At 42.1% G+C, this 26,477-nt stretch overlaps 1 protein-coding gene across 1 annotated transcript in view; it reads left to right on the forward strand.

Moving 5' to 3' along the window:
• Positions 1-4,421: 4,421 nt before the first annotated feature.
• LOC115113161 (pro-neuregulin-3, membrane-bound isoform) overlaps positions 4,422-26,477 on the forward strand; it is a 518,264-nt gene continuing 496,208 nt past the window's right edge. The window contains exon 1 of the mRNA XM_029640470.2: positions 4,422-5,836. Within this exon, the coding sequence (XP_029496330.2) occupies positions 5,137-5,836 (700 nt within the window). The 5' untranslated portion in view covers positions 4,422-5,136. The remainder of the gene's footprint in view (positions 5,837-26,477) is intronic.

Raw genomic sequence — 26,477 nt, forward strand, 5'->3', positions numbered from 1 at the left:
CTTCCAACAGAACAACGACCCTAAGCACACAGCCTAGTCATCGCAGGAGTGGCTTCGGGACACATCTCTGAATGTCCTTGAGTTGCACAGCCAAAGCCCAGACTTGAGCCAAATCAAACATGTCGGGAGAGGCCTGAAAATACCTGTGCAGCGACGCTCCCTATCTTACCTGACAAAGCTTGAGAAGTTCTGCAGAGAAGAATGGGACAAACTCCACAAATACAGGTGTGCTAAACCTGTAGCATCATAGCCAAAAAGACTTGAGGCTGTAATCGCTATCAATGGTGATTCAACAAAGTAAAGGGTCTGAATACTTACTGTAGGTAAATGGAATAATTCCATTTCTTATTTGTAATACATTTGAAAACATTTCTGAAAACCTGTTTTTAGTTTGTCATAATGGGGTATTGTGTGTAGATTGAGGGGAAAAAAACTATTTAATCAATTTTAGAATAAGGCTGTAATGTACATCTTTTGGGAAAAAAGTGAAGGGGCCTGAATACTTTTCGAATGCACTGTACACAATTTTCTAACTCTGAGTCTTTGCTTTTATCCCATGTCAAAAACATGGGTGGTGCAGTGGTCTAAGGCACTGCATCGCAATGTGCCACCAGAGACTCTGGGTTCGAGCCCAGGCTCTGCCGCGACCGGGAGGTCCATGGGGCGATGCACAATTGGCCTAGCGTTGTCCGGGTTAGGGAGGGTTTTGCCGGTAGGGATATCCTTGTCTCATCGCGCACTAGCGACTCCTGTGGCGGGCCGGGAGCAGTGCATGCCGACAAGGTCGCTACGTGGATGGTGTTTCCTCCGACGTGTTGGAAAGCTTGCTCATTACATGGGGAAAGGCACAATACCGTCTAATATTTTGTCGTTGTTGAAGGAGAAACAGAAAGACGGACAGAATTAGTATTACAGGTCATACAGTCTCATTCAAAGTGAGAATGAAGTGGGTCTTGATCTCTATCTGTTCTTTATTCCAAGCTGTGACGTATCCAAACTGAAACCTAGCCACAACTCTCTCGTCTTTAGTAGGTACTTGTTGGCAGTAGCTAGTTAGCTAGTAACACAAGTTTTATCCTGACAACCTTAACGTTCAATGTATTTTTGTTCTTAGCCATATATAAGACATTTTCAAAACTGATTTCAAGTCAGATAGCCTACATTATTAGTTGATGTCGTTGCTAGCCAAGCTCCAGGGTTCATATCTCATCTAAGCATCCCTACCTCTCTCCAAAGAGAGGATGTTGGAAAAAAAACTCAGGAACAGAAGTTGGATAGCTAGCTATAACTTTACAACATTGACCATCAACATACTTATTTTGTTTAATGATCTCAGTCATATTCACAATTCAATGCATATGAACTATGACACAGGCATGAGCAGATCAGCTCCAAACATTCATAGTGCTACAAATAGAAATCGCATCAACCCGACCTCTCTACTTTAGCTGCTAATCAAATATATGCCTGTCTAAAGTTATATACAATAGCATAATGTTGTGAATGTTTTAGCAAACCCAATTAGAACATTATAGCTACATCTATACTTACCCTCATCATCGGTACTGGTGCTCTAACTCCTTGGTCATATCGCCAACATTCTCATCACAGATTCTCATCACAAAAACATACATAGGCAAGTGTCCAGGCAATGTTGTTCTGCACGACATGGCTGTTGACTCATTTTGCATTTAGCAACAGTGAGGTCCTTAGCCTGATTTATCCTTACACTCGGACAATTATGCGCCATAAACAACTTATTGAAATGTAATAGGCAGTTGATGAGACCAGTTACATAAAGTATTACGATATCACAACATAACAATCTTTCACTCAAGTCAACCTAAACAACATGATTGTAATTGAGTAATGCACAACAGCAATTCACATGCAACAGAGAGGGCTATAGGGAACAGATTGTTAGAATTAAGCTGGGTCTTGCATGAGTCGGAGCCTGTTGACTGGATCGGGTCATCCTCATCGTGGTAGACCAGGGATGGGCAACTCCAATCCTCAGGGGCCTGATTGGAGTCCCACTTTTTCCACAGCACTATAGCTAACACACCTGATGAAACAAGTGTGTGACAATCAGGCCCAAAGGACTGGAGGTGCCCATCACCATGGTCACTTGAAAAACATAAAAAGTTTTTTCAAACTGTAGCAACGCTCTAACTTCTTAAAAACCAATTAATACGTTCATATCTAAGTGTTTGTGGTCGGCAAAGAAAGCAGAGCGGCAGCCTATTAGACAGCAGGTGGCTCCTATTGGAACTCTGGTAGTGTGTAGAGGAGCCGGGCACTCTGGGGAAAGGAATGTCTTTACCCTGCCTGGAGAGGGGGAGAGACGTTTGTGTGCGTGTGTGTGCGTGTGTGTGTTGTGTGTGTGTGTGTTTGTGTGTGTGTGTGTGTGTGTGTGTGAATGTGGATGAACAAATGAGAGTATATCTATGAGAAAACACAATCTCACACAGATGCAGGTTTGAGAAATGTGTTAATGCATCCATGTATTGATGTATGTCTGTGATTCCTCTTGTGACCAGGCATGTCGGTAGGTCCCTCCCCGTTTGGTTCGATGTTTGTCTCACCGTGTGTGTAAACTTACCCTTTACAGTCAACATGGTGTGGGTGATGTGGATGCAAACCAACATGCTACTGGAAAAGGGGATATGTAGGTGAGCATTGCTCAATGTCTTTCTGACCTCGCTGGAACCTTGACTATCAGGCTTGTGAGTACATCTGTTGTTGAAGAACAGTAGATAAGTACAGCTACAGTGCTGTAGCAGGTGTCAAAGCTGCATATGCTGAAAAACCTTGTTAGTGCATAGGTCAATTTAGCTTCCTGAATTGTTCAGAGAAAAGCTAATTATTTCAATTAAAATATGTTTTATTTTTATTAATTTGTCTCTGCAGTGGCGTTTAATAGCCTTTGTTAGACAACGTGGTGGTATATCTGCATTTCTAAGGGGTGTAAAACGTAGCTCTACTTTCTCTTGGGGACCAAAACTGTAGGCGTGCTTTGCAACTAACCCTCCCATGCCCTGTTATCTTTGCCGGATTTTTATCTTTTCCCTGTGAAGCAGGAGGCATGATGATGGGGACAGACAGGGTTTACAGCTTAACAATATGGGCCTAACTGTCAGAGCTTCTGGTCAATTCCCCAAACCACCATTTCCCTGTTAAACACTGATGAATGTTACATTTTTTCATTCATGTCACAACCCTTTCCACTTCAATGTTTTTCTCTTGAGTTAGATTTACCCCTCTTCCTTTTATCTTGTCCTCCTTCTCTTAACATCTCAGCCTCATCCTTCCCTCCTCCTCTCTCTCTGTTCCAGATACATAACTGGGAGGCACCATGTGAGTGAGTGACAGTTCCTTGTGACTCTGCTCTGCCGGTGATGCTAATGCTAAGATGCAGCCTGTTCTGTAACTGCCTCTGCTAATACTGCAGAGATTTGCCTAGGATCAGGCTCTCTCTCAATCTCTCTGCACTCTTCCACTCCCTATTTTGTGCATGCATTCTTCATTGCGCTCTCTCACTCTCTCTATTTAATCTCGCTCTCTCTCTCTCTCTCTCTCTCTCTCTCTCTCTCTCTGTGTGTGTGTGTTAGGAGAGAAAGAAAATATCCAATGCTGGTGGAGCTAGCAGGTGCAACCTCGTCTCTCTCTCTCACTCCTCCTCCTCCCTCTCTGTCTCTCTCTCCCTCTTCCAGTGTGCACTGTGCGTCTATGCTTTTTTTTCTCTCTCGTTTGCATTCGCTCTCTCTCAGCATCGGCAGCAGCAGCACAGGATAGCAGCTGTCTACCTGACTAGAATACCAAAGCCACTGATCTGCTAGATCAGCATCATCGTCTAAAACCACAGGAGTGTCAGGCTGTAAAGCTGCAGCGTCCGCGGTGGAGATCTCTAATCATCCGGTAGCAGTCCCTTATGGGACAGAAACCAGCCAAAACTGCAACAAATAACAACATTGACTAGAGGGCTGCAATTCCTCATAGAGGGACCTGAGGTAGAGGAGCCGGGAGAAGAGCTGTACAGGGTGATTTTCAACTGCTCCCTCTATCTTTCTATATATCCTTTACTGTCTTTTTTTTTACTGTCTTTTTCTTAGAGGATCCTTATCCTTTCTCTCTCTTCTTCTTTCTCTCAGTACGGGAATGTAGCTGGCGGATAAGGGCAGGTTTCTAGGTCTCTGCTGCATTAACAGGCAGCGCACAGAGACAGCAGGGCGCTGAGCGGACAGCTTGGGGAACCTGAGGAACGGGATAAAGCATTGCAAACGACAGATTTATCCACCCTTCTCTTCTACCTCCACCACCCACCCCTCCTTTTCTCTAAGCTCCAGGGTTAATTTTTCTTCTTGTTGCCATCAATTGATTTTGTATTTTTCCCCACTGGAGAATAGCAAGCAACTGAGTGCTGGGAGTGGGCTTGGATTTTCTCCAAAACATAAAAGGAGAATCCCTTGTGAGGGGGGATGTTGTAGGCAGCGGGGGTCTGGAGAGGGAGCAACGACACACCCAGGGCAGATCTCTCTTCTCTCTGATGGGAGGGACAGGTTTCTGGGGCTGGCTAGCTGACTCAGCTAAGGCGAGAGAAACCCAGGATCCTATCTGCCTTGCCTGCTGAGAGGCGGGAATCAGAACCACCCCTGCAAGTTTTTCTCAACAGCATCCATAACAAAAACGCCCCATCTTGGAATATTGACGGTGGAAAAGAGAAAGGGTGCGAAATAGAGAGGTCTGGGTTTGATCAGTGTGCAGGTGCTGCGACAAGGTGTCTTCACAGACGGATTTACAGCTGTTTGTCCCTCACTGTCTCCTTTCTATTCTCCTCTTCATCAGTTATTTTTGGATTGTCCTTGGAGTTGGACGTCTGGGTTGCTTTTGGACAGGACTCAAACTGGACAAAAGATCATTCCGCATCTACATCAGATTGTTTCACCTCTGTTGTGCGTCTCTGAGTTTGTCTGAGTGTTTGTCTGTACGTTTCTGTGTATGTATGTGTTTGTGACCATCTCATTGTGTGTGTTTCCTTCTCGATGTCCGGCATTGCCGGCTGCCATTCTGGCTCGTGCTTCCCATGCCTGTCATGCACCTGGCCCCAAGATTAACCCTTGCTAAGCCGTGCGCAGGATGAGCGAGAGCTCCAGAGCAGTCACATCCGGGGCGGTGATCCTGGAGGAGTGTCCAGAGGGGAGTAGGGAGCGAGAGCAGGCCCAAGGCCAAGAGCCAGGGCCCCTGCGCTGTGGAGGCTGCACCGTGTGGCCCCGCCAGCAGACATGGCTATGTGTGGTCCCTCTGCTCATAGGCTTCATTGGCTTGGGACTAAGCCTGATGCTGCTCAAATGGATTGTGGTGGGCTCTGTTAGGGACTACGTGCCTACAGATCTGGTGGACGCTAAGGGTATAGGACAGGACCCCATGTTTCCCCCCCATCTCTCCAAGCCCAGCACCTTCCCCAAGAACTCAGACACTACCACTACTACCATGGCAAACCCCACCTCAACCACTGTCACAGTGAGGGGCAGAACTCAAACTGTTGTCGCACACCACCCCAGTGGCACCACTACTACCGCCAAGGTGGGTAGTGCATCAGGCAGCCAAGTTACACCTCGCAGCACCACACAACGCCAAGGCAACTCTGGGGGCGGAGGACCACAAGGCCCTGTTATTACCACAACCACCGCTGCGCCAGTTGCCATTTTTACCACCTCCAGCACCTCTCCTTTTAACCCCACCGTGCTGCATGACTCCACAGAAATGTGGACGCACAAGCACTCCATGGAGAGGCCTGCCACCACCCCCACACGGACCCATGTGAACCGAAAAACATGTAAGTCACAGCTATCTCTAATTCCTGCTGGGTTTTGGAAAAATCTAGAGACGGATCACTATTTATTTTAATGTGTGATTACTCACAGACATGGGCTGTTTTTATGTTTCAAATGTAGCATAAAGGTAAAATATGCCTTCGTTGGGTGATTAACATCGGTTTATCTGTATATTTTTTAAATCAAGACACAAAAACCCTGTGTAATAGAAGCTTAATCCTGAGAATAATTGTTGTATAGTGTGGTAATGTGTTCTATAGACGTTTTTACGACGTGAAATTCTCAAAAGAAAAATTATTTTGGGATAAAAGATGAATATACTGCTGTTGTGGTTGTGGCTGGTAACTTCCACTGTGGAAGGGTAGAAGCTGCAGGAATTAATGATCCAGTGTAATGGATTGATCTATTGAGGGGCATCTGCATTGTTTGGTTTTCAGGGAAGTTTAATTTAAGCATTCTCGCCAGATTCCATATTCTCTTTTAAAAGCTATAGGGGGGAAATGCAGTTTTTCCTCTAGATCATTTTTTTGCTGGGGTGGCAAAGGTCATAAAGGAAGGGGGGGTTACGGAGGCATGCCCGACCCCCCCTCCAGTTACTTTTAAAATGCATAAACATTAAAAAAATATTTGACTATAGCCCAGGGATAGGCAAAACTGGTCCATGTTTTTGATTTAACCGACTTGGAAAACCAGGTGTGTTGAATTTAGGCATTGAACTGATCAATTAGCTCAGTTGGTTGCCTAGTTGGAACAAAATCCTGCTGTACCTGCGGCACTCCAGGAACAGGGCAGATGTGCTATTAGCAATAAGCACGTTTTTCTTTCATGGAGCTCAGAGAAAATGCTGCAATTTTTAAGCACATTTTCTGCAATTCTATACATGTTGCCATTAAGCTAACCTAACGTAGCAGGCATAAAAGAGTGGTCCATTTTCTTTTCTACAAACTTTGTCTGATTTTAGTCGTTTACACTGAAAGCGTTTTCCTTCCCGAAATGTCCCCTGCGTGTGGCGGCAACAATTTACCAGCAGCGGTGCCCCACTGCTATATGAATACAGGAGAAACAAAAAACCATCCCATGTGTCATGATGAATGCACTAGAATGGCGTAATATTCTGCAACTTTGCCCCTAAGCAGGAAGTATGTTTTCATGTGTCTGATCACTGCATTTATTGGTAATGGCTTCCAGTAGAGCAAATCCAAATGAGATTTGAAGGGAATAAAAAGGAGAAGTGTTTTTAGTTGTGTAGGCAAGCTGAATTTAAAGGGATTGCTATATTTGAAGACTATAAATTCACATTTTGTTGAATTAGTAAGGCTGGATTGGACTGACTTATCTTTGCCAAGCTTTCAATGAGCAAGGCCTCCAGTATGCATGTTCAGTACAACACAGTTGATTAGCCTATTTACTGTACTAAGACTGGATCAATCGGTAAACAACAATGATATGCTCTCCAGGTTCTATCCACCCTGCTGTCCTTGACTCCGGTCGTTGGATCACCATAGCCTATTGATTTGTGCAAGAGGGATTTTCTTGCAGTGATCAATCAACTTTGTACCTATGACTGCAGGCCTTATGTTAATGCTGGAGCATCTCAAAGTGTCTGCGCTTCTGCAAGAGTAAATCATTTTGCAAAAAGTGTTACATTTCATTCTCTGATGTGCACTCTTCCTTCTGCCATACTAACATATACACTCCTAGTAATTACCCAGACAGCATAGCTACAGCTGTAGATATAGCGGTACGATGAGAATTCGACAGCAGATGTCATCCAGTATATATTAGTGTTGACCGATGTTATAGAGACACAGTTGTTATGGAATTTATTACATTGATTCCATTGTGCTCAAAGGCAATCATAAGCATTAGTCCAACGATAGATATAATTTCCCCATCACATTGTCTATTTTGATCATTGAACTACACAAAGCTGAGCCTGCGTCAAGTTATCAATAAATACACGCTCAATTCCCTTGCCTGTCTACTGCTGGTGTTGTATTATTAAACATTCATTTATTAATTAACCATTTTAAGAATGCCATTTCTCGAGCTCCCGAAAACCGTTATGCCCCAGTGATGGATATCCCAAGGAAAATGTAACTTCTCCAGTATGCTGCAGCAGCCAACTGTAATCTCACTTGCCCTTCGCCCTATATTCAATCTTCCATCCTCCCACACACTGTTTGCAATTTCAAAAGTGCATCTTTTCCTTAATATTTAGATATGCTTTTTGTATATACTGAATTACCCTAATTAATGTAGTGCCTATCTTATCACACATTCATTCATTTAAACGGAAGGCGCTTACACTGATAACTTCCACGCAATACTTTTATCATTTTAGATAATACATTCTGAACGCGAATGTACTTAAAACTATGAATACTATCAACAACAAAAAGTCAGTTCAGTTCCTACACAAGTCTTTATCTGGTTATTTTCAGTACTAGAAGGATGTTCTACCCCCAGAAAGACAACACATGTTTCTAATGACTCGACTAGAAGGTGTGTAAGTGTATATTTGCTAAGGATTACTTGTCCACTTGTCGGCCGGATGACCTCTTCCATGGAGAGAGTGTATGTTCAGGTGGCCTTTCAGCAGTAATGCAGTTTGAAAGGGATGTTACTTTGTCCTAGACATTGAATATTGGATCAGGGTGTCAAGCAGCCATGCTTTGGCATCACTCGCCGGCACTCTGCTAGATTGCATTTCACCCAAGCCAACTTTAATTCAGATGAATTTCTTATCACTCTGGAGGAGCAGGTCAAAAGAATTGCACACCTATCAGTCACACCCATGATGCGGTTACAAGCATCACTGTAGTTGGGATTGTATTGATATACAGTGGTTTGTACTGTATAAGACTGCGTTCATTGAGACGTTGTCACTTATTAGATTCTATAACATACAATAGGTCTACCCATCAAACGTGTGTTGTTTTTCAAGTAAAACACACCATATTAGCCTATGTTTCACAGACGTAATTTACTGCTTCTTTATTCTATTGATTTGACAGTCCAAAGTGGAATCAGAGCCCTTTATGATCTGATGGGTGCTATAAACAAGATTTATTACGATCTCTTCAATCCTCTCATGCCTCTAGTCTAAGAGGAAGGGGAGCCCATTCCCATTTTTGGTGGGCATATTCCTCCTCATGAGGCCTCAGGCAATTCAATATACTGATCCACAGATCCAGCTACAGTACAGGAAGAGTAAACATTAACCTTATCATCAACTGACATTAACTTATGTGTTGTCCATCTGATTTTAGGTCAGATTTAATAAGAGTGTATAACAGTATACAGTTGAAGTCGGAAGTTTACATACACTTAGGTTGGAGTCATTAAAACTAGTTTTTCAACAACTCCACAAATGTCTTGTTAACAAACTATAGTTTTGGCAAGTCGGTTAGGACATCTACTTTGTGCATGACACAAGTAATTTTTCCAACAACTGTTTACAGACAGATTATTTCACTTATAACTCACTGTATCACAATTCCAGTGGGTCAGAAGTTTACATACACTAAGTTGACTGTGCCTTTAAACAACTTGGTAAATTCCAGAAAATTATGTTATGGCTTTAGAAGCTTCCGATAGGATAATTGACATAACTTGAGTCAATTGGAGGTGTACCTGTGGATGTATTTCAAGGCCTATCTTCAAACTCAGTGCCTCTTTGCTTGACATCATGGGAAAGTCAAAAGAAATCAAAAAAATTGGAGACCTCCACAAGTCTGGTTCATCCTTGGGAGCAATTTCCAAATGCCTGAAGTTACCACATTCATCTGTACAAACAATAGTACGGAAGTATAAACACCATGGGACCACGCAGCCGTCAAATTGCTCAGGAAGGAGACACGTTCTGTCTCTTAGAGATGAACGTACTTTGGTGCGAAAAGTGCTAATCAATCCCAGAACAACAGCAAAAGACCTTGTGAAGATGCTGAAGGAAACAGGTACAAAAGTATCTATATCCACAGTAAATCGAGTCCTATATCGACATAACCTGAAAGGCCGCTCAGCAAGAAGAAGCCACTGCTCCAAAACTGCCACACAAAAAGCTGACTACGGTTTGCAGCTGCATATGGGGACAAAGATCATACTTTTTGGAAAAATGTCCTCTGGTCTGATGAAAAAAAAATAGAACTGTTTGGCCATAATGACCATCCTTATGTTTGGAGGAAAAAGGGGGAGGCTTGCCATCCAAAGAACACCATCCCAACGTGATGCACGGGGGTGACAGCATCATGTTGTGGTGGTGCTTTGCTACAGCAGGGAATGGTGTACGTCATAAAATAGATGGCATCATGAGGTAGGAAAATTATGTGGATATATTGAAGCAACATCTCAATACATCAGTCAGGAAGTTAAAGCTTGGTCGCAAATGGTTCTTCCAAATGGTCAATGACCCCGACCATACTTCCAAATTTGAAGCAAAATGGCTTAAGGACAACAAAGTTAAGGTATTGGAGTGGCCATCACAAAGCCCCGACCTCCATCCTTTTGAAAATGTGTGGTCAGAAATGAAAAAGCATGTTTGAGCAAGGAGTCCTACAAACCTGACTCGGTTACACCAGCTCTGTCAGGAGGAATGGGCCAAAATTCACCCAACTTATTGTGGGAAGCTTGTGGAATGCTACCCGAACCGTTTGACCAAGTTAAACAATTTAAACACTAATTGAGTGTATGTAAACATCTGACCCACTGGTAATGTGATTAAATAAATTAATTCTGAAATAAATCATCTCTACTATTATTCTGACATTACACATTCTTAAAATAAAGTGGTGATTTTACTATGATTAAATGTCAGGAATTGTGAAAAAAATTAGTATATAAATGTATTTGGCTAAGGTGTATGTAAACTTCCGACATCAACTGTACCTTGTGTATGCGTGCCGGCTTGAATGTGTGCCGACAAGGTGGGGATGGGGTGATCTAGTTGTGACTCAGTTGTGACCCCTAGACTAGTGAAATCTGAGATTAATGGCTCATCCTTGAAATCAGATTTCTCCCCACCTCAAAGAGGATTTATGGGCATCTCCTGGACATGTCCCTTTTTGGAGTTTGGTGGTCAAATCATCATATTGTTCAGTATGTTCCTAGAATCATAACCTGAACTATTTTAGTCCTTGGTATTTAATATCAATGCAATAGCTTGTATTGCAATGTCAAGATGGAGATGTTGAAAGAAGTATTGCATGGTTAAAGCCATTGCCAAAGTCAGAATGCTGAGATTCTTCCCAGACTGCTTTCCAATATATGACATGCTATGAATTTTAACATGCTAAGAGATTTGGGAATTAGATCAAAGTACATGCTGAATCAAAGCTGGGTGATCAGACAAGGCTCCAGTCTCATCTATCATTGAGCTCGTTCATCAGACAAACAAGATGTGATTCTTAACTGGTCTCCCTTTTTGCACTCTCCCACACACTTACACTGACACCCCAACACACACACATTGCATATGCCCACACACAAATAACCTGCCAACACATGCATACTGACGCCACACACACACCCACCCACACACACACACACACACACACACACACACACACACACACACACACACACACGCTGCTGCTACTGTCCATTATCTATCCTGTTGCCTAGTCACTTTATCCCTACCAATATGTAAATTGCTACAGTACCTCAATTAACTCGCACCGCTGCGCATCGATGCAGTACTGGTACATCCTATAAATAGCCATGTTATTTTCACTTGTTATTGTTATTCGTTATTCACTTTGTATTTTTTCCTCATGTCACTATTTCAATTTTTTAAATCTTTATCTTAAACTCTGCATTGTTGGAAAATAACCCGTAAGTAAAGCATTTCACTGTTAGTCTACAGCTGTTGAAGCATGTGACAAATACAATTTGATCTTCATCATTATTGATAGTTGGTTATAGGCCTAGCTCAAGGAGTGCTTCCATTAAAATATTGTATTAAGGTTTGCTCAATCACCAAGTCTTGAAAATGGTTCCCCTGTGACAGTAACAATGGCCAAATCAAATGATTTATTATGAATAGTCAAGCAGGGGTTCTCATTAAACTGATTTGAATTTGCATTTCAATCTATTTGAATACTTCTGACCCTGCATCTCTAACAGCATGCAGAAATACACTCTCCTGCAGTGCCATTAGATTGAATTCCTCTCTGAAGCTGTCTCAATAAAGCTTCAAGTCACATTGATTTATCCTGCTGAAATGTCCTAAGGAGGGAAGAGACTTTAAATATGAATATGCAGAAAAGGAAACATGTTCAATAAGTAGAGGAAAATTTGAATAATTGACGATGCCCTATGACAACAAAAAAATAAAGACTGAAAAATGGCTCATGGTTTATAAATCAGATAGAAGAGATATGGATATAAGCAAAACAATATGACACAGTGTAACATCTCAATTGTCTGAGAGCTGACAAGGTGTTTTCTAAAGATGTTTCACCAGGAGATGATCCATTGCTTCTTTAAAGCAGGGAAACCCAGGGTAGCCTTAACTGAACATAGCAACTACCTTCCTCTGCCCAGTAACATGTCTAGCAATCCCATTGCTCCCAAAGATGATGGAGTACAAAGCGGCTGAATGCTAGAGATGTATCCTTTTTATCAGAGGGGCTTTTGATAATGAATTCCGTTGTAAGCAGGCCTGATTAGATGAGGTTCCCCGCATGTCTATGGCTGCGAGATGTGAGATCAGTTAATATGTTTTGGATTGCAGACCCCAGCTCCACTTGTCCTCCAGAGATGGATTGCCACTTTACTCCGAACAGGGACAACAAAGAAGTGTTAGTCCTTACTGATGACAGTATGCAGAAATGATGCATGCCCCAGCCTAGTGATTGTATTATAGGCTAACATTAGTAATTGCCACTTTTCGAGGTTGCAGAAAGAAACAATTTGTCTATCATTCCTGGAATGTTAATTTCTGGAGCAACCATACTGTAGCCTACCTTGTATTTTTCTTGGACATCAGAAGCACTGTTTGAACTCCACTTCAAATGCTGATCGCCATTAAAACATGTCCCATTGCCTACACAGAAGTAAGGGTGATAATTATGAGGTATTGCCCTATTATCTACCATAGGCATTATGAATAATAAAATGCTGCTGTTTCTGGTGCAGTACTTATTGTGATTTGTTTGAGTAGCCCATCTTCCCAATTTAAATATGATAGATACAGTATAATATCTCTAGCAGGCTCTTAAAGAGATTGTATAGGTTTATCAGAATGTTTAGAATGGAGGCTTTCCTTAGGAGCTATGTCTTCAATATCAGCATATCAGTAAATGTCAAAGCTGTAAATGGTAAATGGTCAGTATAACATATCCATTGTGTTATTTTGCAGATATTTTGTATTTTATCTGACGTTTTCCTCATCCTGCAATTCAATCATTCTTATGAATGAACAAGACATCCAGGGAATATAATGTACAGATGATCTACTAGGCCTATCAATATTCCTAGAAATGTAGCATATACATTACTTCAATTCTGTATGTTCAATATGCATTCATACAAATTGATTTAAAATATACCCCACCTTTACTTTTACAATTCCTATACCTTTCTATATCCTCTTGTAAGTTGGCTGCAAACTGTTTAACATCAGTGAGCATGCAGATGTCAGTGTTTTGATTCTAGCCACGGTCAGTAGCTGGTGCTGTGGTTTGTAGCCAATTAATCTGTAACGGCTTTGTGGAACCAAGGAGGCAGCATGGGACACTGGCCAAGCTCAGACCAGAGAAATAGCCTACTGAGGAGGAAGACACCTCTTGGGGGGCGACCAGGCTTTACCCCCCAACAGGAATACACAAGTCTTGGTAGAGTTCATCAAGGCAAAACATGGCACAGTAGAATATTCTGTCCATCCTGGCTGATAACCATGCGGCTAAATAAAGAATCGGGCTGCAGCCGTCATTATTTATCTTAAAACATTATTTCACTGATTCAAGTCAAAGGCAAGTTCATCTATGCTCTGCATTGATTCAGTGTGTCCCTCAAGGTCCATTTATGATTCAATTCTGTTTCATTTGATTCCACCACTGAGTAAAATATCACCTGACTGGAGTAATTGCTTCAGTGCTGAGCTTGCTCTACTTTGTTTTCAATTTCCCATAGTGTTGGTGTGCGTGTCTGGGAGTGTGCATGGAATGTTTTGGCATGGTGCACGAGAGAGTAAGTGTGCACATTTGAATGATCACTGATTACAGTGGCAAGAAAAGGTATGTGAACTCTTTGGAAATTCCTGGATTTCTGCATAAATGGGTCATAAAATTTGATCTGATCTTCATCTTGGTCACAACAATAGACAAACAGTCTGCTTAAACTAATAACACACAAACAATTATATGTTTTATGTCTTTACTGAACACACCATGCAAACATTCACAGTGCAGGGTGGAAAAAGTATGTGAACCCTTGGATTTAATAACTGGTTGACCCTCCTTTGGCAGCAATAACCTCATCCAAATGCTTTCTGTAGTTCCGGATCAGACCTGCACAACGGTCAGGAGGAATTTTGGACAATTCCTCTTTACAAAACTGTTTCAGTTCAGCAATATTCTTCGGATGTCTGGTGTGAACTGCTATCTTGAGGTCATGCCACAGCATCTCAATCGGGTTGAGGTCAGGACTCTGACTGGGCCACTCCAGAAGGCATATTTTCTTCTGTTGTTGATTTACTTCTGTGTTTTGTGTTGTTGTCCTGTTGCATCACCCAACTTCTGTTGAGCTTGAATTGTTGGACAGATAGCCTTACATTATCCTGCAAAATGTCTTGATAAACTTGGGAATTCATTTTTCTGTCAATGATAGCAATCAGTCCAGGCCCTGAGGCAGCAAAGCAGCCCCAAACCATGATGCCCCTCCACCATACTTTATAGTTGGGATGATGTTTTCATATTGGTGTGCTGTGCCTTTTTGTCACACATAGTGTTGTGAGTCCCTTCCAAACAACTCAACTGTAGTTTCTTCTGTCCACAGAACCACATTGAGCATTCTGCACTGTGCTCATTTATAGACAACTTGTCTTTCCGTGGACTGATGAACATCAAGGCTTTTAGAGATACTTTTGTAACCCTTTGCAGCTTTATGCAAGTCAACAATTCTTAATCTTACGTCTTCTGAGATCTCTTTTGTCCGGGGCATGGTTTATATCAGGCAATGCTTCTTGTGAATAGGAAACTCACATTTTGTGAGTTTTTTTTATATAGCAAGTCAGCTCTAACCAACATCTCCAATCTCGTCTCATTGATTGGACTCCAGGTTAGCTGACTCCTGACTTCAATTAGCTTTTGGAGAAGTCTCGGGGTTCATTAGCCTAGGGGTTCACATACCTTTTCCAACCTACAACGTGAATGTTTAAATCATGTATTCAATATAGACAAAAAAAAATACAATAATTTATGTGTTATTAGTTTAAGCACACCATGTTTGTATATTGTTGTGACTTAGACGAAGATCAGATCAAATTTGATGAGCAATTTATGCAGAAATCCAGGTATTTCCAAAGGGTTCACATACTTTTTCTTGCCACTGTAGCGGCGTATTTGTGCTGCCGTGGCAGTCTTCTGGAGGATGGCTCTCTCACCCTTCTGTTTCCCCATTTCCGCTGTGTTGTCTCATATTTTAATTCTGTATTCCCATTCTCCCTGTTTCCCTATCATAATCTTCCCTGGACACCACGTGTTTAATGTGCAATAACATACCTTGAGCTATTGAGAATCATCGTTAAATGTTTGCTGCCAATTATTTACACTAACTAATTTTAATCATGCAGATTAAATTGCTGTTTTCTTGAATATAAATATATTCCATTAATTGAATGTGTGTGCCTGCGTGTGTGTGTGTGTGTGTGTGTGTGTGTGTGTGTGTGTGTGTGTGTGTGTGTGTGTGTGTGTGTGTGTGTGTGTGTGTGTGTGTGTGTGTGTGTGTGTGTGTGTGTGTGTGTGAGCCAGTGCTTGTAGGTGCATACACACATTTGGGTGTGTGTTCATATACATTATGTGAGTCATCTGAGGAAGTGAAGGGCCATCTTGTGTCTTTGGCCTTTTGCCTCTCAGCAGTTTAGCAAAGCCCTGTGTTCATGCGTAGGCTCTGATTATGAGTGCAGAGCATTTTGCTGCTGTTATTTTTAGCATTTAAGATCCATTTGAGCTGTGCATGCGGTGGGGGCCTGGTTTTCTCGCACAGGGCTCCTTTCTTTTCTCTTTACCCCACTTCGCCCTTTCTTATTGGCATAGAGAGCTGTCTCTGTCAGCCAAAACCCATTAAGACTGTCCTGATGAGCAAACTGGGTTGATAAGAGGGTATTATTTCTCAATGGTTATTACTGTAAGACATGTTGCTATCCGTGTGTTGAGCTGATTCAAAAGTAGGTTAAATGGTTGGTATGTCAGCGAGCAGTCTGGGCCCAGTAGACACACCCATCCTACTCTCTTGGTGTTGTCAGTGAAATGGCTGTTGTTTAAACTTCACAGATGGGCAATGCACCCTTAATGGAACCCCCACAGTATCACAAAGAGAGACACACTCACCAAATGCTTAATAAGTGCAGTGCTCTGCTACACAGTTGGACTGACTGAGGGCCCTGCCTTTGGGGCAGTCTGTTACACTGCTTTCCTCTCCTGTCATGACAAGGAACAACCCGCTCAGTGTGCTTGCCAGGGTACTCTTACCGAGTGCAACTTTAGGCTATCAACACTTCCCATCCTCGGTCAGCACTCTTTCAACCTCTCTCTCTGTTTCTTTCTATCTCTGTCTACCTCTTCACCTTTCACTCCCATCTCTCTCTTTTTGTCGTTCTTCCCCCATACTCTCTCCCTTTCTGTTCCATCCATGCTTATATACGGTGTCAAATGTATCAGAGAGACACTGTGTAGTGGTAGAAAAGTACCCTATTGTAATACTTGAGTAAAAGTAAAGATACCTTAATAGAAAATGACTCAATTAAAAGTAAAAGTCACCTAGTAAAATACTACTTGAGTATAAGTAAAAAAACATTTGGTTTTAAATATACTTAAGTGCCAAAAGTAAATTGAATTGCTAAAATATATATATATAAGTAAAAATCATTTCACATCCCTTATATTAAGCAAACTATTTATTATTATTATTTTTAGGATAGCCAGGGGCACACTCCAACACTGAGACATAATTTACAAACGAAGCATGTGTTTAGTGAGTCTATCAGATCAGAGGCAGTAGGGATGACCAGGGATGTTCTCTTGAAGTGTGTGAATTGGACCATTTTCCTGCCCAGTTAAGCATTCAAAATGTAATGAGTACCCCCAAAAAACTACTTAAGTAGTACTTTAAAGTATTTTTACTTAAGTACTTTACACCACTGTTTGGTTGTGACAGGCCTCAGCCCTGTGGCTCTCTGCTCCATGGCAGAGCTTAGATGGGGGTTATGGGAGAGTGACTCCACACAGCCACTGAGAGGAGAGGCGGAGTCATCAATCTAGACTGTACACTATCCCTTCATCATCTTTGCCACAGCCGACTCAATACATTAACATTGTCCCTGCTTCGGGAGACCCACCAGAAGGTGTTAAGATTGAGGGTGATGAATAGTGGATGTTTGTTGTTGTAGGTTAGGATAGGAAGAAGCATGCTCAGCTGTTTGGTGGCTAATGCAGTGAGAAACGTGGGGCTGGCCACTGCGGAAGGAAGCCCCCTTTATAAGCCATAGGTGGCAGCTTCCGCTCCGATGTGTTTGGTTTATGCTGAGATGAACATGTCAGTGATGAAGCTGTCATAGGCCTGTCCGCCACCTCTCAAGAGTGACTGATGCCTCTGTTTCTCTAGCCTAGGAACGGGAATACAGGCAGAGCCGGTCCTGACCTCCCTAGAGCCCTAAGCAAAATTCTGCTAAGGGCCCCTCCTACCTGACCCGTGAGCCATGTAAACCATTTGCCATTGCCACAGTCACACCTGACACTTCAGTGCTCCCACTACAATCCTCCCTCCTTTAAAACAGTTTGCTCCATCTGTCGGTCTAAGAATAAGTAGACCTATACAGAACAGAATGAGGTATAAACAAACAATATTTATTGAATATAATATTTTCTATAGAATCTTAAGATAAGTGAATATTAACATTAACATATAAAACATGTAATACAATGTAAACATAATGTAAACATAAGCCTATAAGCAATGGCTGCAGCTATATGTCTTAAAATATTAAATATGTCTTAAAATAAACCTATACAGCTGTGTGACTAGCTTTGGCTATACAATGTAAACATTAGCCTATAGGCTATGGCTGCAGCTATACAGTATGTCTCAAAATATTAAAATAAAACATATACAGCTGTGTGACTTACTTTAGCTCCCTCTACAGCCTGGGCATTTTCAGCATCAGTATGGGCACCAGTCTTTCTGGAATGTCTGGAAGAAATTGACAAAGTATGTCACATAGTTAGTTAAGCAGTCATTTACACAAACACACTTCTGCCATGCAATCTTAAATGTTACCAAGTGTGGAAACATTTGAATGTTTAAAATCTTACCATCAAAATAGTCCTCTTCTGCACTTTCTTGAGGCAAAATCGTCAATGATGTCATCATAGGACATGTGTTTCCCCACGTCATGATTTATGCTCATGATGACCAGACCACTCAAACGCTCATGATTTATGCTCATGATGACCAGACCACTCAAACGCTCATGATTTATGCTCATGATGACCAGACCACTCAAACGCTCATGATTTATGCTCATGATGACCAGACCACTCAAACGCTCATGATTTATGCTCATGATGGCCAGACCACTCAAACGCTCATGATTTATGCTCATGATGACCAGACCACTCAAACGCTCATGATTTATGCTCATGATGACCAGACCACTCAAACGCTCATGATTTATGCTCATGATGACCAGACCACTCAAACGCTCATGATTTATGCTCATGATGACCAGACCACTCAAACGCTCATGATTTATGCTCATGATGGCTAGACCACTCAAACGCTCATGATTTATGCTCATGATGACCAGACCACTCAAACGCTCATGATTTATGCTCATGATGACCAGACCACTCAAACGCTCATGATTTATGCTCATGATGACCAGACCACTCAAACGCTCATGATTTATGCTCATGATGGCCAGACCACTCAAACGCTCATGATTTATGCTCATGATGACCAGACCACTCAAACGCTCATGATTTATGCTCATGATGACCAGACCACTCAAACGCTCATGATTTATGCTCATGATGACCAGACCACTCAAACGCTCATGATTTATGCTCATGATGACCAGACCACTCAAACGCTCATGATTTATGCTCATGATGACCAGACCACTCAAACTTTCTTCTGACATGGAAGACCTCAGGTAGATTTTGATGAGCTTTCATCTTGAAAAGCTCCTCTCTGCTTATGCTACTGTTACTGGTAGAGTGACTGCAACTCTTAGGGCTATCCAAAGCTTAGGATAGTTCCTCAAGTTTTTTCTCAGCAGCTCAAAGGCAGTCATCTTATCTGATGGCAGATCAGGTCAATTCTGAATCTCGTGTGCCAGATACATTCCACTGACGTCACGGTCATCTCTGAAGGTTAGAGTGTTTTCAACTTCCATGCAATGAGCCTTTAAAGATTCACTGGACATCTGAGAGGCACTGCTGAAGTTCAACAGCACTCTATATTTGGTTTTCACCTGGTTGAGTGTTTCAAATCTCTCATCCATGGATGTCACAGCAGAGTCGACCACAATGTTGAAGTAGTTGACTTCAAGGTTTTTCAGTGCATCAGTCACTGGTTCATCAGGAGCCTCATAGCTGAAGTCCCTCTTGCTGTTCCTCAGCCTCCACATTAATCTCTTCACAAATGCTTTTGGCTTTTGTCTGGGAGGCCTTTGCATTTGAGATTAAATTCACTGCAATATCCAACTGCATTGAGGCGGATTGGAGAAGCTTGTTCACCCTGTTTGTCATTGTCAGTATCTCACACCATATGTCATTGTCAGTATCTCACACCATATGTCATTGTCAGTATCTCACACCATACGACACAGCAAATTAAGAAGCGGTAGGACTCAACTTCCTCTGAAAGTGCTTGTAACTCCACTTTGGTCACAGGATCGTTGATCGTCCGTCTGGCTTCCAGTAATGCCTCCTGAACCTCAGAAGCCTGATACCTGATTGAATGAACACTTTGGAGCCTACTCTCCCATCTTGTGTCACTCCCTGACTTTACAGTTATGTTCACGTGTTTCTTCAAAACATTCCATCTTTGTGTGCCAGCTGAAAAGAAGGTGAAGAGCTTTTGCAAATGCCCCAAAAAAACAATTGCATATTTTGAAGATTTGGCAGCATCTTCAATGACAAGGTTTAGAGTATGTGCTCCAAATGGGACGAACACAGCTTTTGGACTTTTTTTGGAGCAGTCTGGCTTGTACTCCTTGGTACTTGCCCTTCATGTTGGCACATTATCATAAGCTTGCCCTCTGCAATCTTCAAATGGAATCTTCAGCTCGTTCAGCTTATCTAAAATGACAGTGGACAGATTCAAGCCTGTGGTAACCTCAACATTCACAAAGCACTCCTTGATCTCTGGCTTTCCCTTTAAAGCCACACTTCTCGGAATAATGGACATTTGCTCCTGGTGAATAATGTCAGGTGTACAGTCCAAGATAATGGAGAATTACTTTGAGTCTCTTACTTGAGTCACTATTGCTTCCAGAATCTTGTCACTCACAATCTGTATCAGCTCATTCTGTGTGCACTTCCCAAAGTAATGAGCATGTGTCTCTCCATCTTTAATTTTGCCGAGATGATTTTCCATAACGGGGTCAAATTTAGCCAGTAATTCAACCTCTTTTAGAAGGTTTCCATTATCTGGTAAGAAGAGTTTGTCTGATGGTCCCCTGAATGCTAGGTTTCTTTCAGCCAGAGATACTTATTAAACGTGTAAGAACATCCCACCATCTCTTTCTTTCAGCCTCCAAAATTGTCATTTGTATCGGGTCAAGAGTCTGTCCCCGACTTAGGTGCAGATCAATTTCTCTCCACTTAATCATATTGTTTGTGTGTTCAGGACTATCCTCATGGTGTTTCAGAATGGCGTTGATATTTGACCAGTCATTCACGCCTTCCTTTATTGTTTTGTAGTCTTTTGTAGAAAAGAGTTTACAGCAAAAACAATACACTGTGTTGTTTTTGATTGAGTATGAAAGCCAGGTCCTTGTAATCGTTTCCCTATTTGACAGCTGTCTCTGTAATAATCCTGAATGGAAACCTCTTCTAGACTTGTCTTTAGGGTAAGAAAAATCCAGTCCTGGTTTGAATGGACCTCTGCGCACTAACTCAGTCCTCATAAAGTCTGTTAAGACTGGGGGCTAATCTGCTGGGTCATTTGGTGGAGCAGCAACTGTTCTATTAGGTTCTGAGTTGCTTGTATGTGATGCTAGATTATTTTTGTCTTGTTTTAAAATTATGTGTGCCTATGAGGAATGCCATCACAGCCATATATTGTCTGGACAGGTCCCCATAGAGGTTGCTGCTAGAAAGTTCGAGTTTCATTTCATGCATGCGCATATGAACGCATGTTCACGCGCAACGCGGTTATATTTCCCGAGATGCAGTTTATAAACATCGTTGCCCGTTGACGTTTATCAAACGTAATAAATAGTTGCATTTCACTCACACTTTTGACAGGCACAAAATCACAGAACACAGCCATGGAAGTGGCTGGCAAGCAAGCAAGACATAGACAGACCAAGAGATGCACTGCCCAGCTAGGTTAGCAAGACAGACAGACTAGAGAGAGATGCACTACAAGCGAGCACATCATCTTAACGTTACTGTTATTTGCTGACATCAAACTTGGAGAAGAGAGAACTCAAGTTAACCTGATTGCTGTTCCCGCAACTCACTCTCATGGTGTTTTTTTCTCTCTTTTCGTGACCAGAAGAATAGTTCCACTTCATCCTCTCATCAAAGTTGTAAACATTGACACCCGCTTTGACACAGGGGGAGGCGGGGCCCTTGCGTAATTTGACGAGCCCTACGCAACTTGCGTAGTGAAGGTATAGGGCCGCCCAGCTCTGCATACAGGCACAATTAGTGGAGGACACTGAGAATAGGAGTCAAGGCCCCAGTTTAATCTGAAGTACCTCAATCTTTTACCAAAAGCATATGTTGGGATGTGTCTCAATTTAAAGCTATAAGGTACCTCACCTATGACTGTGCTTGGCTGTTGTTTCATGTTTCCCACTGTGTTATTTTTTCATGCATAATCACAAGTAAGATACTGCTGACCCTGTTCTACAGTCAGGTCAAGGTAGCTGTGGGCTAATTGTGGTGTGATCTCAGCTGTTGAAGCAGGTGTGAAGACAGTTCTGCCCAAGGTGAAGTAAATCTCTAGCTTTTTGACCGAGGTAAATGAGAACCTGCCATACCTAGCCTGTAATATCAGCATTTCTCCCATCACATCTACTGTAGGAAAAGCTCACGGATACCTGAGAGACCGATTCTTGACTCACTGCCTGTAGCACCCCAGTCTGAATTATATATAACATGTTCTGGGCACAGCTTAGACAAATACCTTTTTCACATTTGATAACGCTTTGTTAATTATATTATGCCTGTGAAGTGTGGTATTGTACAGGTGAACTGCATGTCTTAGAATATAATACATGAGATATATCTTATAATGTAGATGGTATGCAACAATAGCAGGCAAGTGATTGAGCGATAGCAATCATGTCACAGCAGATGTGAATTACAACCCTGGCACTCTCTGCAATTATGCGCTATTAGGAAATCATGCCCTTGTAAGATGAAATGGACTTCTGTGACGTGCATCAGAGCGCACACAAAGGTTACATACTACACACTGCTGTTCTCTTCAAAACAGTAGCTGTGCAGATAAAGTACTTCTGAGAGAGATGGACAGCATCTTAGGTCTATTTATTTTGTGTGCTATGTGTGTGTGCGTGTCTGCTTGTGTGTTATATCGTGTGTGCGTTCATGCAACTGTGTGTGTGTTTTATTGTAAGTGTGTAAGATGTTGGATGTTCTTTTAAGAGGGTGGTGTAGATCTCTCTCTCTCTCTCTCTCTGAAAGAAAGAAAAAAAGGGCCATCGTTAGAGAAGGAATAGACTGGGTTTTCAGAGAGACATGCAGTATATTTTGTGTCATGACTAACGAGGAAGGGAAGTGTTAATAGGAGCAGCAATAGAGGAAAGCGACCTTGTTGTCGTGACCTCTCCCTTCTACTGGACATGACTTCTGTCTGGGATGACGCAACCCTCTTATTAGAGAGAAAGGCCATTAACCCGCAGGCTTGGGTCTCTATGGGATTAATGTCATTTAGACTATTTTGCCCTCTCTCCAACCATTATCCGTTATCACAGAGTGAACTATTTGATGTGTGGGAAGAGACAGGCAGATCTCTCTCTCTCTCTCATTCTCTCAAAGCTGAACCCACAGAATAGTTTGGGGAGTTTCTCAGTCTCTAGAGTATCCCCTATAACATCTGTCACTATGTCACAGAACTCTTTCCTCTACCACGCTTTCAGTAAGTAAGATAGGCTTCCACAGTCTCTCTATCATTCTATCATTGAATAGACTTGCCTCCTTTACTTCATCTGAGCGGACGGACAGTTCTGTCCTAAACTATCAATGTGCAGTGGACTTTGTAATGGACTGCTCGTCAGTCTCCCTCTCAGTACTGGACTGTTTTCATCTGCCATTAGAATTCATGGCAAATGCCATCCGCTTCTGGAACCTTCTCAACCTCATTAATGCGGCCGGACCCTCAGGCATCCAGATCCAAAAACATATTAACCTTTAGCGAAATGCTTTCTTCCAAGCTTCTAATTTGCTGCGTTTTTCCACATCTATTCGGTGACAGATATAATTATTTTGGGATTTCAGGGTGCGTGATGTATGGCCCTGCATACAGGCCGAGCCGTGGCAGTTATTGCTCCTTTTTGACAGAGTGGGGAAAAAACAGCTCAGAGTGTACCCATATCTCAGGACCAACATATTTATAAATAATGAGTTGACAATGGTATATGGGCATAGAGGTGTGCATAATTGTAAGGCTCTCATTGGGTTTAGGATGTGGGTTACAGTACATAAACCATTCTAAATGCTATTTAAATGCTATGAAGACTTTTTGCTATGTTGTACACTACAATGGTTGTACATTCCAAATTGCTTATACATATTATTTTTCCTTTTCCATCCTCTCTAACTGCTTTGAGAACAGTGGGCCTATCTGCCTCTCAATCCTGCATTTTGAGGAGCAGATTGTGTGCCTTGTGGACCTATTCACACAGAAAGCTAATACTTGTCGTTGATCCCTGCAGGACATCTTGCAGTCTCGTGTATGGTGTGCATCACCCATTGTAATTGGCTTGCTCCAACTAGGCAACTCTCATCTTTTAGATATTTTCTTAAGTGCTGATTGTCTCTGGTTATGTGTATTTGTTACATAGAACACCAGATAGGCAATTATAGTAGGGTCCTAGCTACAGGCAACTGCCCAAATCATTTGCGTAAACGAGGGATACAAAGTATATTGAAAACAGTTGCTTCCACACAGATGGACGCAATTAACATCCCATCATGCTTCGGGTTATTTTGGCTACCATGGCTATGCCCCATAAGATGACAATGCCCCGATCCACAGGGCACGAATGGTCACTGAATGGTATGAAAATGATGTAAACCATATGCCATGGCCATCTCAGTCACTAGATCTCAACCCAATTTAACAATTATGTGTGATTCTGGAGTTGTGCCTGATATAGGGTTTTCCACACCATCAACAAATCACCAAATTATGGAATTTCTCATGGAAGAATGGTCTCGCATCACTCCGATAGAGTTCCAGACACTTGTAGAATCTACACCAAGGTGCATTGAAGATGTTCTGGTTCATGGTGGCCCAATGCCCTATTGAGACACTTTATGTTGGTGTTTCCTTTATTTTGGCAGTTACCTGTAGATCAACAACATTTACAGGCAATAAGATGGAGAGATTTTAGTCAAAGACGAGAGTAGTAGATGTAGATGATGCTCTTAGGAATTTATGGAAACTGTCTAGGCAGCTTAGAAGAAACTAGTTTCAGTAGATATAGGGTTATAATATGGATCTAGGTTAGAAGTCCCAAGTTCTGATTAGTGAGGATGTTTGGTCCTGAATATGAAGGATTACTACTGGTGCAGTGTGAACCAGCTCCCCTCCTGGGTTTTCTGCAAGGAGATAAATTAGGTTTAAAACCAGAGTCATTATTTACACTGGCATTATTCCAACTTAGTCCTGATTGAGTAGAAGAAATTAGGGACCTGCCTTAAATCCATTCAAGATATATTGGGAACACTTTAGCAAAGGACACTGTTTAAACTGCCACAACAATGTTTTACAATAGTAATTTATCCAACGCCTGGAGGCACTAGAGGCTAATTAACCAGCTTGTTGTTCTCACTGTAAATTGTCGTGTTTTTTAACAACCGATGTTAAGGATTTCAAGGTATTTTTGATGCAGTGCATTTGTCGCCCATATTATTGAGTTGTAGTTAATCGGCTCTATCTAAGCTGTCTTGACCACTGTCTTCTGGGCTGGACTGTGGAGATGGAACTCTCATACTGGACAGTAATGGACTAAAATCCTCCAGAGGAGTGCTCCCCCACCTCCTCTCCTCTCCTGTGTCAGGTTATACTGACCCTACCTCGGGCATGGCCATGCCTCTATACAATCCTTATTTGTGAGTGTTTTTCTGCGTGGCAGTGGGAGGGCCAGGGGCCATGGTGAGATGGATGGCAGGACGGATGCCCGTTCCCCACCCCTGGGCCCAGCTTTACCGGTAATGGGTTGCAACATGATATCAGTATAACCTGAGGAAACTCAGGGGAAAAAAGGAGGCCCAGGTTATTCCGCCAAAGCCCAAATCTGACAGAATAAAGCACAGAGGTTTTCTGAAATGTGAAGGTGATTTACAATTTCGCAGTGAGGGGAAACAAATCCTGGATTATTTCCAGGTACCTAGTGTGTTTTTTTCCATTCTTCTTTTGTTTGCACAAAGACACACATACTTGCTTTCACAGTATCACAGGGCAAAGCAGCCATCAATTCTCAGCTAAATGTATTGTCCCATGAGCTAGAACTTCCTCAGACCCCTTTGTATTTTTTTGATTAGCGCATTAAAATTAATGGACCGAGAACAATGTAGATTCACATTTGACTGTGTTTGACAGTTTTATTGCGTAATGAGTAGAATAACAAATGTCATGGACTGCTTAGCATGGAAACAATGCATTTCTGTTGAATTATCAACCCTTCCTAATATTGGTTGTAGGACTTTTACTGCATCATTCAAACCACACCTTTTGTGTTCTTCCTTGTTATCCATCCCGAAGGGTACAGGTTAGGGATATGGGAGGAACTGAATGGTATTTTTAAGCCTAATGATGCTGGAATCATGGATAATGGAATCATGTAGTAACCAAACAAGTTGTATTTGAGATTATTCAAAGTAGCCACCCTTTGCTTACTCTAAAATGTTTGACAGGTACTGTATATACAGTACAGTGCATTCGGGATGTATTTCGACCCCTTGACTGTATTCACATTTTGTTATGTGACAGCATTATTCT

Source organism: Oncorhynchus nerka, linkage group LG28, assembly GCF_034236695.1.
Source record: "Oncorhynchus nerka isolate Pitt River linkage group LG28, Oner_Uvic_2.0, whole genome shotgun sequence".
Taxonomy (NCBI): domain Eukaryota; kingdom Metazoa; phylum Chordata; class Actinopteri; order Salmoniformes; family Salmonidae; genus Oncorhynchus; species Oncorhynchus nerka.